Genomic DNA, 13962 nt, shown 5'->3' with positions numbered 1-13962 from the left:
ATGGTTTTGCTGGCAATGCCTTGGTAAATCCATCAGCTACTTGATCTTTGGAAGGGATGAACCGTATCTCAAGTTTCTTGTCTGCAACTTTTTCACGTACAAAGTAAAGTCAATTTCAATATGTTTTGTTCTGGCATGAAATACAGTATTTGCATATAAGTATGTTGCACCCAAGTTGTCACACCAAAGACATGGGACACGATTTAACTTAACTCCCAGTTCCTCAAGTAGTGACTCTAACCAAATAATTTCTGCAGTGGCATTGGCCAAAGATTTATACTCAGCCTCTGTACTTGACCTTGATACTGTTTGCTGTTTTCTTGCACACCAAGAGATGAGATTGGACCCAAAAAAGACTGCAAAGCCTCCAGTTGATTTTCTGTCATCACTACAACCTACCCAATCAGCATCAGAGAATGCACTGACAAGTGTAGAATTAGAACGTATGAAGTTAAGGCCCAAGCTCACAGTGTGTTTTACATATCTCACAATCCTCTTGACAGTTGACCAGTGTGTAGTGGTAGGAGCATGCAAATACTGACAAACTTTGTTAACAGCAAATGAAATATCTGGACGTGTAAGTGTCAAGTACTGTAATGCTCCAACAGTGCTTTTGTACCTCGTACTTTCTACCTCTTGAAGAGGCTCCCCTTCATAAGCTGAGAGTCTTTCTGAAGAGGACAATGGAGTAAGTGCAGGTTTACAATTTTTCATTCCCATGCGAACCAGAAGCTCATTGGCATATTTCTCTTGATTCAATACTATACCATCCTGAGTTTTCTTAACCTCAATACCTAGAAAGAAGTGTAGATCTCCTAGATCCTTCAAGGCAAACTCTGAGCTCAAGTCATGTAGAAGAGCATTAGTAGCATCTTGTGATGAACTTGCAACAATAATATCATCAACATAGATAAGCACAAAAATGACTACTTTTGCCTTGTTGTAAATGAACAATGATGTATCAGCCCTTGATGCAAAGAAGCCAAGACATCTTAACTGAGTGCTCAACCTAGAGTACCATGCTCTAGGTGCCTGTTTTAACCCATAAAGTGACTTGTCAAGCTTGCATACATAATGTGGCGTTTTCTTACTCACATACCCAGGTGGCTGTCTCATGTAAACTTCCTCTTCCAGAACACCATGCAAAAACGTTTTCTGTACATCCAGCTGACGCAAACTCCACCCCTGGACACAACAATAGCTAGAATAAGTCTTATTGTGGCAGCTTTCACAACAGGACTAAAGGTATCTTCATAATCTATACCATAGCGTTGTTTAAAACCCTTTGCAACCAATTGTGCCTTATACCTGTCAATAGTTCCATATGCCTTCTTTTTAACCCTGTACACCCATTTGCAATCATAATATTTTTACCTCTCTGATCTGGCACGAGATGCCAAGTTTTATTTCTCATGAGTGCAGAATATTCTTCATCCATGGCCTTCTTCCACCTTGGATCATCAAGTGCCTCATTCAACGTTGTTGGTTCACCTGAGATACACAACATGCCATATGGTATAGTGCCGATCAGTACGTATTTTTGGATTCTTTATACCTTTCTGTAGACGTGTCATGACTCGTGTAGAAGCTGCTGGCTGTACACGTTGCACAGGAGAGTCAGATGCAGAAGATCCAGTCGATCCCGCTGGCGTTGGCACGGAAGATCCGGTGGACTTTGGTGTGGCCCCGTCTCCACCAATCATCCTGGTGTCCACAGGGTCTGCGGACGCAGGAGATCCCGCCTCGCCTGGTGCATGCATGCAGGGGGACAGCAACGTGGAGCACGAGGGGGATGCGGCCCCGCCTGCTGATGATGTGGAGGCGCGGGGCTGGCTGGACGAGGCGTGGGACTGCGGCATGAAGCACGAGGGGGGTGCGGCCCCGCCTGCTGGTGACGTGGAGGCGCGGGGCCGGCTGGTCGAGGGAGCGCGCCCGCGCCCGTTGGAACCGTGATCCGAGGATGATTGCGTCCCGCGATCCGAGGCTAACAACCGCACAGGAGTTGCTGGCGTCACCGGATCAGCTCCGTTTTCAGTGTTGTTTTCGTCTTCTTGTGGCACATGAAATATCCCCTCGGTCTGATCATTCTGGACATCATTTTGAGAGCCGTTTTCGTTGCCAACCTGCACAGGGACAAGAGCAGAACTGGTGAATATTATCATAATTTTGGTCAGTACAATTGTCTCCCCCTTGATCAAAACTCCGGAGATTTTTAGGAAGGAGAAGAATTTCCTTTCGAAGGAGGGCACCGGCGTTGGGATGTAGAGATGCAAACGGAAAGATGGACTCATTGAATACAACATCTCTGGATATATAGACTCTTCCTGTATGAACATCCAAGCACTTGACACCTTTGTGCATGGGACTGTATCCTAAGAACACACATCTCTTTGAACGAAAGGCAAGTTTGCGTGTGTTGTAGTGCCGAAGGTTCGGCCAACATGCACAACCAAAAAATGCGGAGTGATGTGTAATCTAGTGTTATACCAAGGAGTCGTGTGATGGGTGTTTCAAGTTTGATGACCCTACTAGGAAGCAAGTTGATAAGGTATGTAGCAGTTAAGAAAGCTTCGTCCCAGAACTTAAGTGGCATGGATGCATTAGCTAGTAATGCAAGCCCTACATCAACAATGTGATGATGCATTCTTTTAGCGGACCCGTTTTGTTGGTGAGCATGAGGGCAAGAAACATGATGATAAATGCCATGTTTTTGAAATAATGAGTTGAGTTTCTCATACTCACCTCCCCAGTCTGTTTGCGTAGCAATAATTTTAGAGTTCAGTTTGCGTTCAACAAGATTTTGGACATTGGTGAAAACTTGGAATACATCAGATCTTTTCTTTAACAAGTAAATCCAAGTAAATTTACTATAGTCATCAATGAAGCTTACATAATAGGAAAATCTTCCAACGGAAATGAGGGCTGGACCCCATACATCTGAAAATATGAGTTGCAATGGTGCAGTGAACACACTGGTAGAGATAGGGTAAGGTAATTGATGAATTTTTGCTTGTTGACACGGATCACAAACTGACTCAACATGAGGCTCATAGGAGAGCTTATTCTTGCTAAGGACATGTCTAACAATTACTGAGGACGGGTGACCCAAGCGACTGTGCCACTTTGCTGAAGATGGCTTGATGACGAGATACGCTTGTTTATTTGACGCTGATGATGATGATGATATGAGTGGGTAGAGACCTCCCACACACCATCCTCTAAGAATGATTCTCCGTGTGACCAGCTCCTTAACCAAGAAAAAATAGGGATGAAACTCTATGAGAACATGATTATCACGAGTGAATCGATGAACAGAAAGAAGGCTTTTTGCTGCTTCAGGAACATGTAGAATATTTTTCAGATGCAAATTTTTTATGGGGTTTTTAACAATTGAACTACCGATATGTGTTATTGCCATACCAGAACCGCTTGTCGTGTGGATTTAATCGCCTCCGTTGTACTTCTCCCGCATCGTCAGCTGACCAAGTTCTCCTGTGATGTGATTGGTGGCTCCTGTGTCAGCATACCAGTTGGTATCCACGCCGTAGGTGGCTGCATGCGCCGCCTTCTCTTCTGGTTCTCCATCTTCATAGCGCCACCAGCAGAGCCGCGCCCGCCTGGATGATATTTGAGGCATATTTGGCACTCAGGGTTGTCGCGCTACTGCTGATCACGCACTTGTTGTGGTTGGTTCTGTCGCTGGCGCCCTCTGTAGCCGTTCCCGCCGCGAGCAGGAGAGGGCTGCCGATCTCCACGGCCGCGCCCCCTTGTGCCACGCCCGCGGTAGGGTTTCCCACGACCTTGGCCGCGGCCTCTGTAGGCAGCGTTTGTAGAAGTGTGGAAGCCACCAGAAAAAGCATCGCCCAACATCTCCATTCTCTGGTCGAAAGCAGAAATTTGGGCAAAGAGATCGTCGGCGGTGATTGTGTTCTTGATGGCACCGATCGCCGCAACCACAGGTTCGTAGTCACGGTCCAGTCCTGCCGAGATGTAGTCCACCATCTCCGGGTCAGAAACCGGACGGCGAGCGGCTGCTAGCTCATCGCCGAGACTCTTTATATCTTGGCCATAAATGCAGAGCTTGACATGGTGCCCTTTTTGGTGTTGGTGATCGCAATTCTGAGATTTGTAATCCGAGACTGCGATTGGGAGGCGAAGATGGCTGTCACAGCTGTCCACAACTGGAAGGTGGAATCCTTCTCGATGACCTGCGCAAGTATTTCTGGAGTCATGGAGTTCAGTAGATATGAGAGCACCTGTTGATCTTTGGCGATCCAGGCCGCATACAGCGGGTTCGGCGCCATGGCCGTGGTCTTGTCCGCCTGCGTGGTCTCCACCGTTTTGGGCGGAGCTGCGCCGCTGTTGTCCAGCAAACCAGTCACCTACGCTCCTCGCAGGGCTGGTAGGACTTGTGCCTTCCAGAGGATGAAGTTTCCTCTTGCAAGCTTCTCAGTCGGCGGTGACCTGAGATTGAGGGCGACAGACAACGAGGAAGACATAGCGACGGTGGCGGCGGTTGTGGTTTGTGGTTTTGTTGTGGCTAGATGTGTAGAGAAGAGGTGGCTCTAATATCATGTTAAATTGGGAAGCGTTCCTGTTCCTCAATGAGGAGCCGCGTTTGATTTATATTGATCTGAGGCAAACAGCCATGCCTTGGCTTACAAGTTGAAGGAGACCGATCGCATATGATCAGGTCGTTACAAGGAGATTTCCTGGATAGCTACGAGAGAGAAGATATGTTGGTTGAGATTACAAAATAGAGATAAACATAAATTCTAACACATAGCAGGCAGTCGGTGCGGATGCCCGTGGCGGGCTCAAATTCGCAGGTTCAGAATAATGCACCCGTTGAGTTGGCCGGAAACCCTACAGAGACGATGTCGGATTCCAGAATTTTGTCGCTTATTGGTCGTATTCGTTGAGGCGGTGCAGCAAACCTGCAGCCAGCCCCTCGTGTTAGATTCTGCTTGTGATTCATGTTCCCAGACCTGCATGTTCCTGACAGAATTATTGTCGGATTGCTGCTGCTGATTCCGGCAGGTCCTACATACATATTTCCTTTACAACTTAGAAGAGTCCGACAAGGACTCCATAGCTCGCGCGTACGTGTATATACATATCCAGGTGCCTGATTTCCTCATCAAAACAATCAAATCAATAGGATTGGGTGCAGTTGCAGACACCAATGGCAAGCACGAGTTCTTCGTTCGAGAAGGATGAGGAGCCGTCGGATCCGCAGCTTCAGAAAATCGCACCAGCCGATCCGGCTGTTGGCCGCGGGCCAGCCGGAAACTCAGCGGAGCCGTCGACGACGGAGATCAAGAAGAAGAAGAAGAAGGTGTTGATCCAAGTGCCAGATAGCGATGTGAAACGTGTCCTCTCCTACAGGGAAGAAACCAGCGATCTGAAGGTGCCTGGTCTCTTCGTCAGGAGAGACCCGAAACTGGCTGCGAACTGGGCCATCATGTTGGCTAACTTGGCCATGTATGACGAGCAGACAAAGGGGCGGATGCTTGAGGAGCAGAGAGACTTTAGGCAGCAGTTTTTTTTTTCGAAAAGGGGGGGCTCCCCGGCCTCTGCATCAGAGTGATGCATACGGCCATCTTATTAACCAAATAAACAGGTTCCAACAAGGTTTCAAAGTCTTCAACTGACAAAACAAAAAGGAAAGCTCACACAGAGCTAAAAGGGCTAGAAACACCAACTAGCCAAGAAAAGATGCCACAACCGGCTAGCTAAAGATAGATAGGTAAACTAATTGTCTATCCTATTACATGACCGTCATCTAAAACGGTTGAAGATATCCCGAGCTACCATCTCACAGCGGAGAGATCCAGTAACCAAATGCTCCCTGGCCTCCGTCTGAGTGAGTAACGACCACGAACGGATCAGTGTCGTGGCTCGGAAAATAACCTGCAAAAAGTGAATACGTGATATTCTGTTAAAAACCAAATCATTTCTGCAATTCCAGATAGTCCACAACAAGGCGCAAACTCCAACACAAATATGTCTCGCTAAGTCACGCTCAATCCCATTAAGCCATGTTCCAAATAGCGCATTGACAGAATTTGGTGGAGTAATCTTAAAAGCAATGTGGACCGTCTGCCATAGAACTTTGGCTAACGGGCAATCAAAAAAGAGGTGTTTAATCGTCTCATCCCGATCACAGAAACTACACCTAGTAGGTCCTGTCCAATTACGCTTTATCAAGTTGTGCTTGGCTAAAATAACTTGTTTATGGACAAAACACATAAACACTTTTATTTTCAAAGGCACTTTAACATCCCAAACATGCTTAGAGGTAGGAATGGAGGACGAATTAATAACATCAATATACATTGATTTAACTGTGAATACTCCAGACCTAGCCAGCTTCCAGCGTAATGCATCGGGTTGTTGAGAAAGCTGAACCTCCATCAGTCTCCTAACTAGACGAAGCCAAGCTTCCCAACGATTGCCCGCTAGCGACCGTATGAACTGAATATTAAGGGGGATAGATTGAAATACCGTTGCAACGAACACCTCACGTCGTTGAACAATACGATATAAAGACGGATATTGAATGGCCAAGGGTGTCTCTCCTAGCCAAGTATCCTCCCAGAAACGTGTAGTAGCACCGTTGCCAATAATGAACTTTGTCCTATTAAAAAAAGGATTGTTTGACTTTCATCAGTCCTCTCCAGAAAGGCGAGTCGGTCAGCCTGACTGTAACCTGGGACAAAGTTTTTGTGTGGAGGTACTTGCTACGAAGGATTTGCGCCCACGTGGCATCAGTCTCAGAAGACAGTTTCCACAGCCACTTACTAAGAAGACATCTGTTCTTAACTTCAAGATTCTCGATCCCGAGACCCCCTTGGTCTTTCGGTCTACAGATGATATCCCATTTAGCTAGCCGGTACTTTCTTTTTAAGTCATCACCCTGCCAAAAGAAACGCGATCGATAGAAGTCCAGTCTTTTCCTGATACCAACTGGGACTTCAAAGAACGATAAGAGAAACAGAGGCATACTCGTGAGAACCGAATTTATCAGAATTAATCGGCCACCGTATGACATTAGCTTGCCCTTCCAGCAACTCAGCTTTTTCACAAATCGGTCTTCGACGCACTTCCATTCTTTGTTCGTCAGCCTTCGATGGTGGATCGGGATACCTAAGTAAGAGAAAGGTAACTCCCCCAACTCGCACCCGAACAATTGCCTATAAGCATCCTGTTCATCCTTGGCTCTACCAAAGCAGAACAACTCGCTCTTATGAAAGTTAATTATTTAACCCGGTCAATTGTTCGAAAAGGCATAACACCAACTTCATATTTCTCGCCTTGGCCAAGTCATGCTCCATAAAGATGATTGTATCACCAGCGTACTGCAGGATGGATACACCTCCATCAACAAAATGAGGTACCAAGCCACCTACTTGACCATTCTCCTTAGCCCTTCCTATCAAAATTGCTAACATATCAACCACAATGTTAAACAGTATAGGGGACATCGGATCTCCTTGTCTTAGGCCTTTATGTGTCTGAAAGTAACGACCAATATCGTCATTCACTTTAATTCCCACACTACCTTTTTGCGTAAATGATTCAACCTGGCGGCGCCAGGCTTCATCAAAACCTTTCATACGCAATGCCTGTTGAAGGAATGACCATTTGACCTTATCGTACGCTTTCTCGAAATCCACCTTAAAAATTACTCCATCTAATTTTTTTGAATGGATTTCATGGAGCGTTTCATGAAGGACGACCACCCCTTCAACAATGTTTCTGTCCGGCATGAAAGCAGTTAAAAACCAAGGGCAGAGTCACCTACGAGCTTGAGGTTGATGAGGATGATGACAGATTTAAAGATGTTGAATCCACCAGCTCAGGACAGAGGAGATATCGCCCGGGTGTCATGAAACCCAAGGATGGACAGACCAGGAAGCTAAATTAAAATCGGTTCTGGTTTTTATCTTACTCTTACTCCATCTGACCGTGCAAGTCTTTTTTTTCCAGTATGTTGTGTCAAGATTTACATCAACAGTTACACTAGAATGTTATGTGATTTTTCTCTGCTCCGTTCGTGAAGCCGCAGTGGCCGGGCGTGTGGGTGGTTGGCTAGCTTTAAGTACTGGGATCTCATTTGTTGATCAATGTGTGCGGAACAACTGAATTTATCCCTGGACATATGTAGCGGCACATCGCATCTTTTGTTTTTGCATTAAAACAGAAGGTTAAAAGAAACTAATAGAACATTAAAAGAAGATAATAGAAAAAGAACTAATGATCTCCAGTAACAGAGATAGAGTCCATATTTGCACATGCGATTGCACCTTATTCAGGCCAGGCCAGGCCACGGGTAGCCTGCGGCGCTGGTTAGCCGGAGATTTCGATGCCCCTGAGCTGGTTGCTTTTGCTTTGCAACTTTATCCTGCCATTGGCGGACGTCGCACTCCGGCCAGCCTCTGGCGCCGTCCAGGTAAAAGTTCAACGCCGCACGCACACGAGCATCAAGTGACAACCACGCTGGCTCTAGATTACTTGATTTAAGGGCTTGAATTGAACAGATAGCACTTGATCGACCAGCCGTGTAGAGTAGAACAAGTAAGCTGAAGCTAGCTTTTCTTACTTTACAAGGGACGGTCGATGTACCGAATACCGATGCGCTTGCTTGCAGCAGTACAATAATTAATTTGCCGACTACGAGAGAATCTTGGAGAGGAGCTACACTTCTTTACTGAACTACTAGTTCTAGCCAGTGCACATTGTACGTTCAGGAAGATGTCACGTGTTGGTGGATCAAGGTTTCTTCACTTTTTTGGAGCTTTTTTTTTGAACCGGGCGCCACCCCTTTCCATTACTCATCATAACGGAAATACATAGTTCATGTCACCCCACAACCTCCAAAACCTACTCAAACTGACGCAAAGACCTACTAGCAAACATAAGGAAACAGGAAAGGGAGCGTGAGTTCAAAGCATCACTGGGAAACCCACCACGAGCACTCGTCATCGAGCAGCCCGCTGTGGGGCGAAAACCCAGTGACACCCAACTCCACACTCAGACCACAAGCAGCAAAAGAACCAACAGTATCAACCTCGAAGTTCACAAGGCTCACAGCTGAGCAAGCACACACCCGCACAGGAGTGAAAAAGTCTCACAAAAGCTAGGCATCAGGTCGGACCGGGATGTAGGCCTTATCACCAGCGAAGTTAGCACCAGCTTCAATCCATCGTCGCCCTGGCTGGAGCTGCGCAAATCCTCATCATTGCCGAAGCGTTCGTCTTGAGCATCTTCGCACCACGCTCCATTGCCTCCCGATCAGCACCAGTCATCAAGCCATCCCAATATGTCAAAAAACCACAGGCAGAGTATACCACATTAAATGGTGTTTTAAGTTGTTTATGTTCAAAAGTAGTCTGGTTGCGGCTATTCCAAATGGCCCAGCATATGGCTGCCAGGCCAAAAGTATAGAACCTGGCTCCATCAGGTAGGAATACATAGCACCAGGAGAAATATTGCCAGATGTTATTTGGGCATAGGTCTGTGCCCAGAACACAGCCTACCGTCCTCCAGACTACCCGAGCCACTGGACAAGTAAAGAACAAATGTTGGGATGTTTCAATGTTTCTACAAAATGAGCATCTAGGATTCCCAAGCCATTTTTTTTTCATGACCTCTCTAGTCAGAATGGCATCTTGAAACAATTGCCAAAGGAAAATCTGAATTTTCAGGGGTATCTTAGCTTTTCAGATCCACCTGTAATCACATCCTACCAACTGCCTCTCCAGGTAGACATAGACTGATCTAGTAGTGAAGTATTTCTTATTGTCGAGGGCCCAGCAAACCTGGTCTGGTTCCGTTGACCCTGGCCAGGATTTCACCACCTCTCCCAGCTTTTTCCATTGATCTACTAGAGGAGGGTGCAGCCGTCTTCTAAAGAAATCATTGCCCGCAAAACTCTTAAAACCAGCCACTGTAATTTCTTGGTAATTACAAATGCTAAATAAGGCTGGGAATCGATCTTGCAAAGGAGGTTCCCCCAGAATGGTATCTCTCCACAATCTCGTAATATCTCCAGATTTCATTACCACCTCTCTCCCTGCCAAGTATACCTCTTTAACTTTCAAAATGGCCTTCCAAATGGGGGAATCCCCAAATTTACACTTCACCGAGGATACTGTGTCATTCTTAAAGTATTTGGCCCGAACCACATCTTGCCAAAGGCCTTGTTGTGTCTCCAGCTTCCACCACCATTTGGTGAGGAGGCTGATATTTTGCTTATGTAGATCTTTGACTCCTAATCCCCCTTTATTTTTGGATCTACGGATTCTAGACCATTTCACCAAGTGGTATCTTTTTCGACCACCAGTTTCCTGCCAAAAGAACGTTTTTCTGTGCTTGTCCAACTTCTCAATGATCTTTTTAGGGAGCATGAACATAGACATGTAGTAATAAATGATACTTGTAAGGGAAGAATTAAGGAGTGTCAATCTTCCCCCTGAGGAAGCCGAATTACCAATCCATGACTCACAACATTTAAGGAATTTATCATCCGCAAAGCTCCAGTCAAGAGCTCGTAGAGTGGAAAAGCTTACAGGCACTCCCAAATATCTCATAGGAAAATGCCCTATCTGACAATTAAACAGATCAGAGTAGAAGGTTAACAGATTATCATCCCCTCCTACACAGAGTATTTCACTCTTTAGGAAATTTATTTTAAGCCCAGACATGAGTTCAAAAATGTATAGTAAAAGCTTGAGATTAATTGCAGCTTCTCTATTATGCTCAAGACAGATGACAGTGTCATCAGCGTATTGAAGAATAGCTACCCCCCCACTAATCAGGTCTGGGGCAAGACCTGTCAGCAGACCTTCTTCTTGGGCGTTGCGAATCATTTTGGACAAGGCTTCAACAGCCATACTGAACAGAAAGAGCGAGTGTGGATCTCCCTGCCGTACCCCTTTATGACTCTGGAAATAAGGGCCAGTTTCATTATTCAACTTGATACTGACAGTCCCATTTTAAAAAAAAATTGGATCCAACCACACCAAGTAGGACCAAAGCCCCTAATCTTGTGACACTCCAGCAGGAAGTCCCAGTTGATTTTGTCATAGGCCTTTTTGAAGTCTAGCTTCAGCACCACACCCACTTTCTTTTTGTGGTGCGTGTGATGAAGAACTTCGTGCAACGTAAGTATGCCATCCATAATATTTCTATGTTTAATAAAGGCATTCTGGTGCTTACTGATAAGTTTGTCAGCGAATATAGCCACTCTGTTGTCCAAAACCTTTGTGATAAGTTTGTATGGACAGCGGAGGAGGCAAATAGGCATATATTGCTGAATTTTCTTGGCTCCACTCATTTTAGGGATTAGGGTAATGATACCATAATTGAGACGGGCCACATCCAAAGTGTTATTATGGAAGGCCTCAAAAAGGCGCATGATATCATTTTTTACAAAATCCCAGCAGTGTTTATAAAACTCCGCTGGAATGTTGTCCGGTCCAGGCGCACGATTACTTTCCATGCCATCAAGGGCTTTTTTCACCTCTTCTTCTGTGAATGCCCCAGTAAGGAGGATATTATCTTCTGCATTGAGTTTTTCACTCTCAGGCCACATATTAGTGGATAATCTAAAAAGGTTTCCACTAGCAGGCCCAAAGAGCTCTTTATAGTAGGCTGTGGCATGTGCAAGAAGATTATCGGTTCCCTCAATCGTCACTTCTCCATCAGTAAAGACTGAATGGTGTTCTTACGTTTTTTACCATTAGCTACTCGATGATAGAAGGCTGTGTTGAGATCACCTTTTAATAGCCATCTTTTCATTAGATTGTTGCAACCAGAACAGCTCTTCATTGACAAGAATATCATTTAGTTCAGTTTGCAAGCACACTTTCTTTTCATACAGCTCCGGATCGAGGGGACCCTCTTCCTCCTCCTGCTCAATCTTTTCCAGTTCAGCCTTAATGCACTTCTTTCTTTTCCTATTATGCCCAAAAGTATGGGAACCCCACCCTTTAAAGTATTTCTTAAGCCGTTTCAGCTTGATATTAAGAACATCTATAGGGTCTGTAGCACGAACTGGTTGTTCCCAAATTCTTTTGGCCGTAGGATAAAACTTCTCATCTCTCAATCAACTGAGTTCAAATCTGAACTCCCGTTGATGTGGGGTGTCAGGATTCTTCGCCCCTGAGGAAAGTAAAAGAGGGTTATGATCAGAAACATCCCTAACCAACTTACGGACCGTGACAAGAGGGAATAAATCTTCCCATTCAAAACTCATCAAAACTCTGTCAAGTTTCTCTAGAGTAGGGTGCTTTTGGTTATTGGTCCACGTATATTTACCTCCACCCATATGAATCTCTCTAAGACACAGGGAGTTAATAAGGGAGTTGAACTTGTCTACATAAGGAGATCGACTCATAGTTTTATTTTTATCACCATTACCTCGTAAAATATTAAAATCACCTCCCACTATATGCGGAACCTGAGTGCGCAAGCACATCGAAGCAAGTTCAATAAGGAAATCATCTTTACTGTCGTCATGAGCCGCCCCATAGACTGTTATGATTGCCCAAACACGTTTGAGCTTAACATCATATAGGTTTGCCTGCAGACAGAATCTACCAGGGGTCCAGGATATCACTTCCAAGGTTTCCTTCCTGACACCACATAGGATACCACCTGCTTTACCATTCGAGGGTATCCAATTCCAATCAAAATTACTCATACGATCAATCTTCCTAAGACTTTTAGGGGGGAAGGTTTTTTGATAGTTTGTTGAAGGCAAATGAAATCTAGGGAATGATCTTTGATGATGTCAGAGAAGCAGGTAGTCATCCCTTTCTTCCCTGCTCCTCTGCAGTTCCAGAACAGACCATTCATTTGATAACATTGGATTTCTTTCCCTGTTTGGCATTCCTACCAGGAGGCAAGATAGGGCTACCAATGTATTTATTAGGGATTTTCCTGTTCCTTTGACTTCTAGTTACAGGTCTAGAGATAACCACATTAGTTTTCTTCTCTCTCTTTTTTCTAGATCGAACTACAGTAAAGGATTCCTCATCTACTTCATTATCCTCACACCACCTTAAATCCAAAGGTGTCTGATCCCCCTTCCCATTAGTTAAAAGCAAGATATTATTTCTTTTATCATTGTTATCCTCCTTCCCATCTAAGGATTCTTTGTTTCTAGCTTTTTCCAGTTCTCTAAGGATGTCAATGCTAGTAAAATCAGTGTCACGTATGTCTACACCCATTTTGACAGCTCTAAGCATTAACTCAGGATCAGATAAAGATTCAAAGGAGTTAGTGTTTTGGGAGTTACCTTCCAGATCCCTCTTTTTTGCCGCAGCAACAGCTTTGACATCCACTCGCTCCAGATTACACTGCACATTCCTCAAGCTGAAGCGAAGATTCTCTTCAGCAACAAGAGGGGGGGGGGGGTAGGGATCACCGTGATGTTCATCTCAGGCGACTCCACCCTATATTCATTGATCACCTTTAAATCAGAGCCATGTTGCCCAATCACCTCCACCACCTGAGGAATTTTTTTAACCACATCAGCATATGACTTAAGATCATTTTTATTGACATTGTTTTTTATCACCGAATGTTGCTGGTGGGGTGTACTTACTTTCTCTTTCTCTTCAAATTCATGTTCCATGGTATCAATAAGTAACGTAGTATGGAGTGAATCATCAGATTCCATGCTCTCTTGTGACTCTCGAATCGGGTCAGGAACTTCTCTCTGGGGAATGGAGGGAGATTTCCTTCCAAGCCCAGTCGAAGAGCTGCCCATGTTAGCTCCAGGAGTCACATTTTGCTTCTGATTTTTTTCATTGTTCCCATCTGGGTTAGGAGACACCACTATATCTTTTTTCACACGGTTCGGATCCCTCACCAGAACCTGCTCCACCTCATAGAAGAAGTCATAGAAGTGTCCCCCTAGGACTGATTCGGCCACCCCTGGTATGGTATCCA

General features: G+C 45.1%; 1 protein-coding gene across 1 annotated transcript; it reads left to right on the top strand.

The window, feature by feature from the left end:
• The first annotated feature begins 5158 nt into the window (after positions 1–5158).
• On the top strand, positions 5159–8049 carry LOC123163579 (uncharacterized). The gene is made up of 2 exons (XM_044580986.1): positions 5159–5542; positions 7781–8049. The coding sequence occupies exons 1-2, from the start codon at positions 5186–5188 to the stop codon at positions 7928–7930; spliced, it is 507 nt and encodes a 168-aa protein (XP_044436921.1). The 5' UTR covers positions 5159–5185; the 3' UTR covers positions 7931–8049.
• The last annotated feature ends 5913 nt before the right edge of the window (positions 8050–13962 follow it).

The sequence above is a fragment of the Triticum aestivum genome, chromosome 1D (genome assembly GCF_018294505.1).
Source record: "Triticum aestivum cultivar Chinese Spring chromosome 1D, IWGSC CS RefSeq v2.1, whole genome shotgun sequence".
Classification (NCBI taxonomy): Eukaryota; Viridiplantae; Streptophyta; class Magnoliopsida; order Poales; family Poaceae; genus Triticum; species Triticum aestivum.
Note: the sequence above shows the minus strand (reverse complement) of the source record. Positions and strands in the feature narration are given on the sequence as shown.

Coding starts and splice junctions, on each gene's coding strand:
- LOC123163579 (XM_044580986.1), top strand. CDS start 5,186: ATGGCAAGCACGAGTTCTTCGTTCGAGAAGGATGAGGAGCCGTCGGAT. Junction 5,543..7,780: donor AGAGAGACTTTAGGCAGCAG/TTTTTTTTTTCG, acceptor GCATGAAAGCAG/TTAAAAACCAAGGGCAGAGT.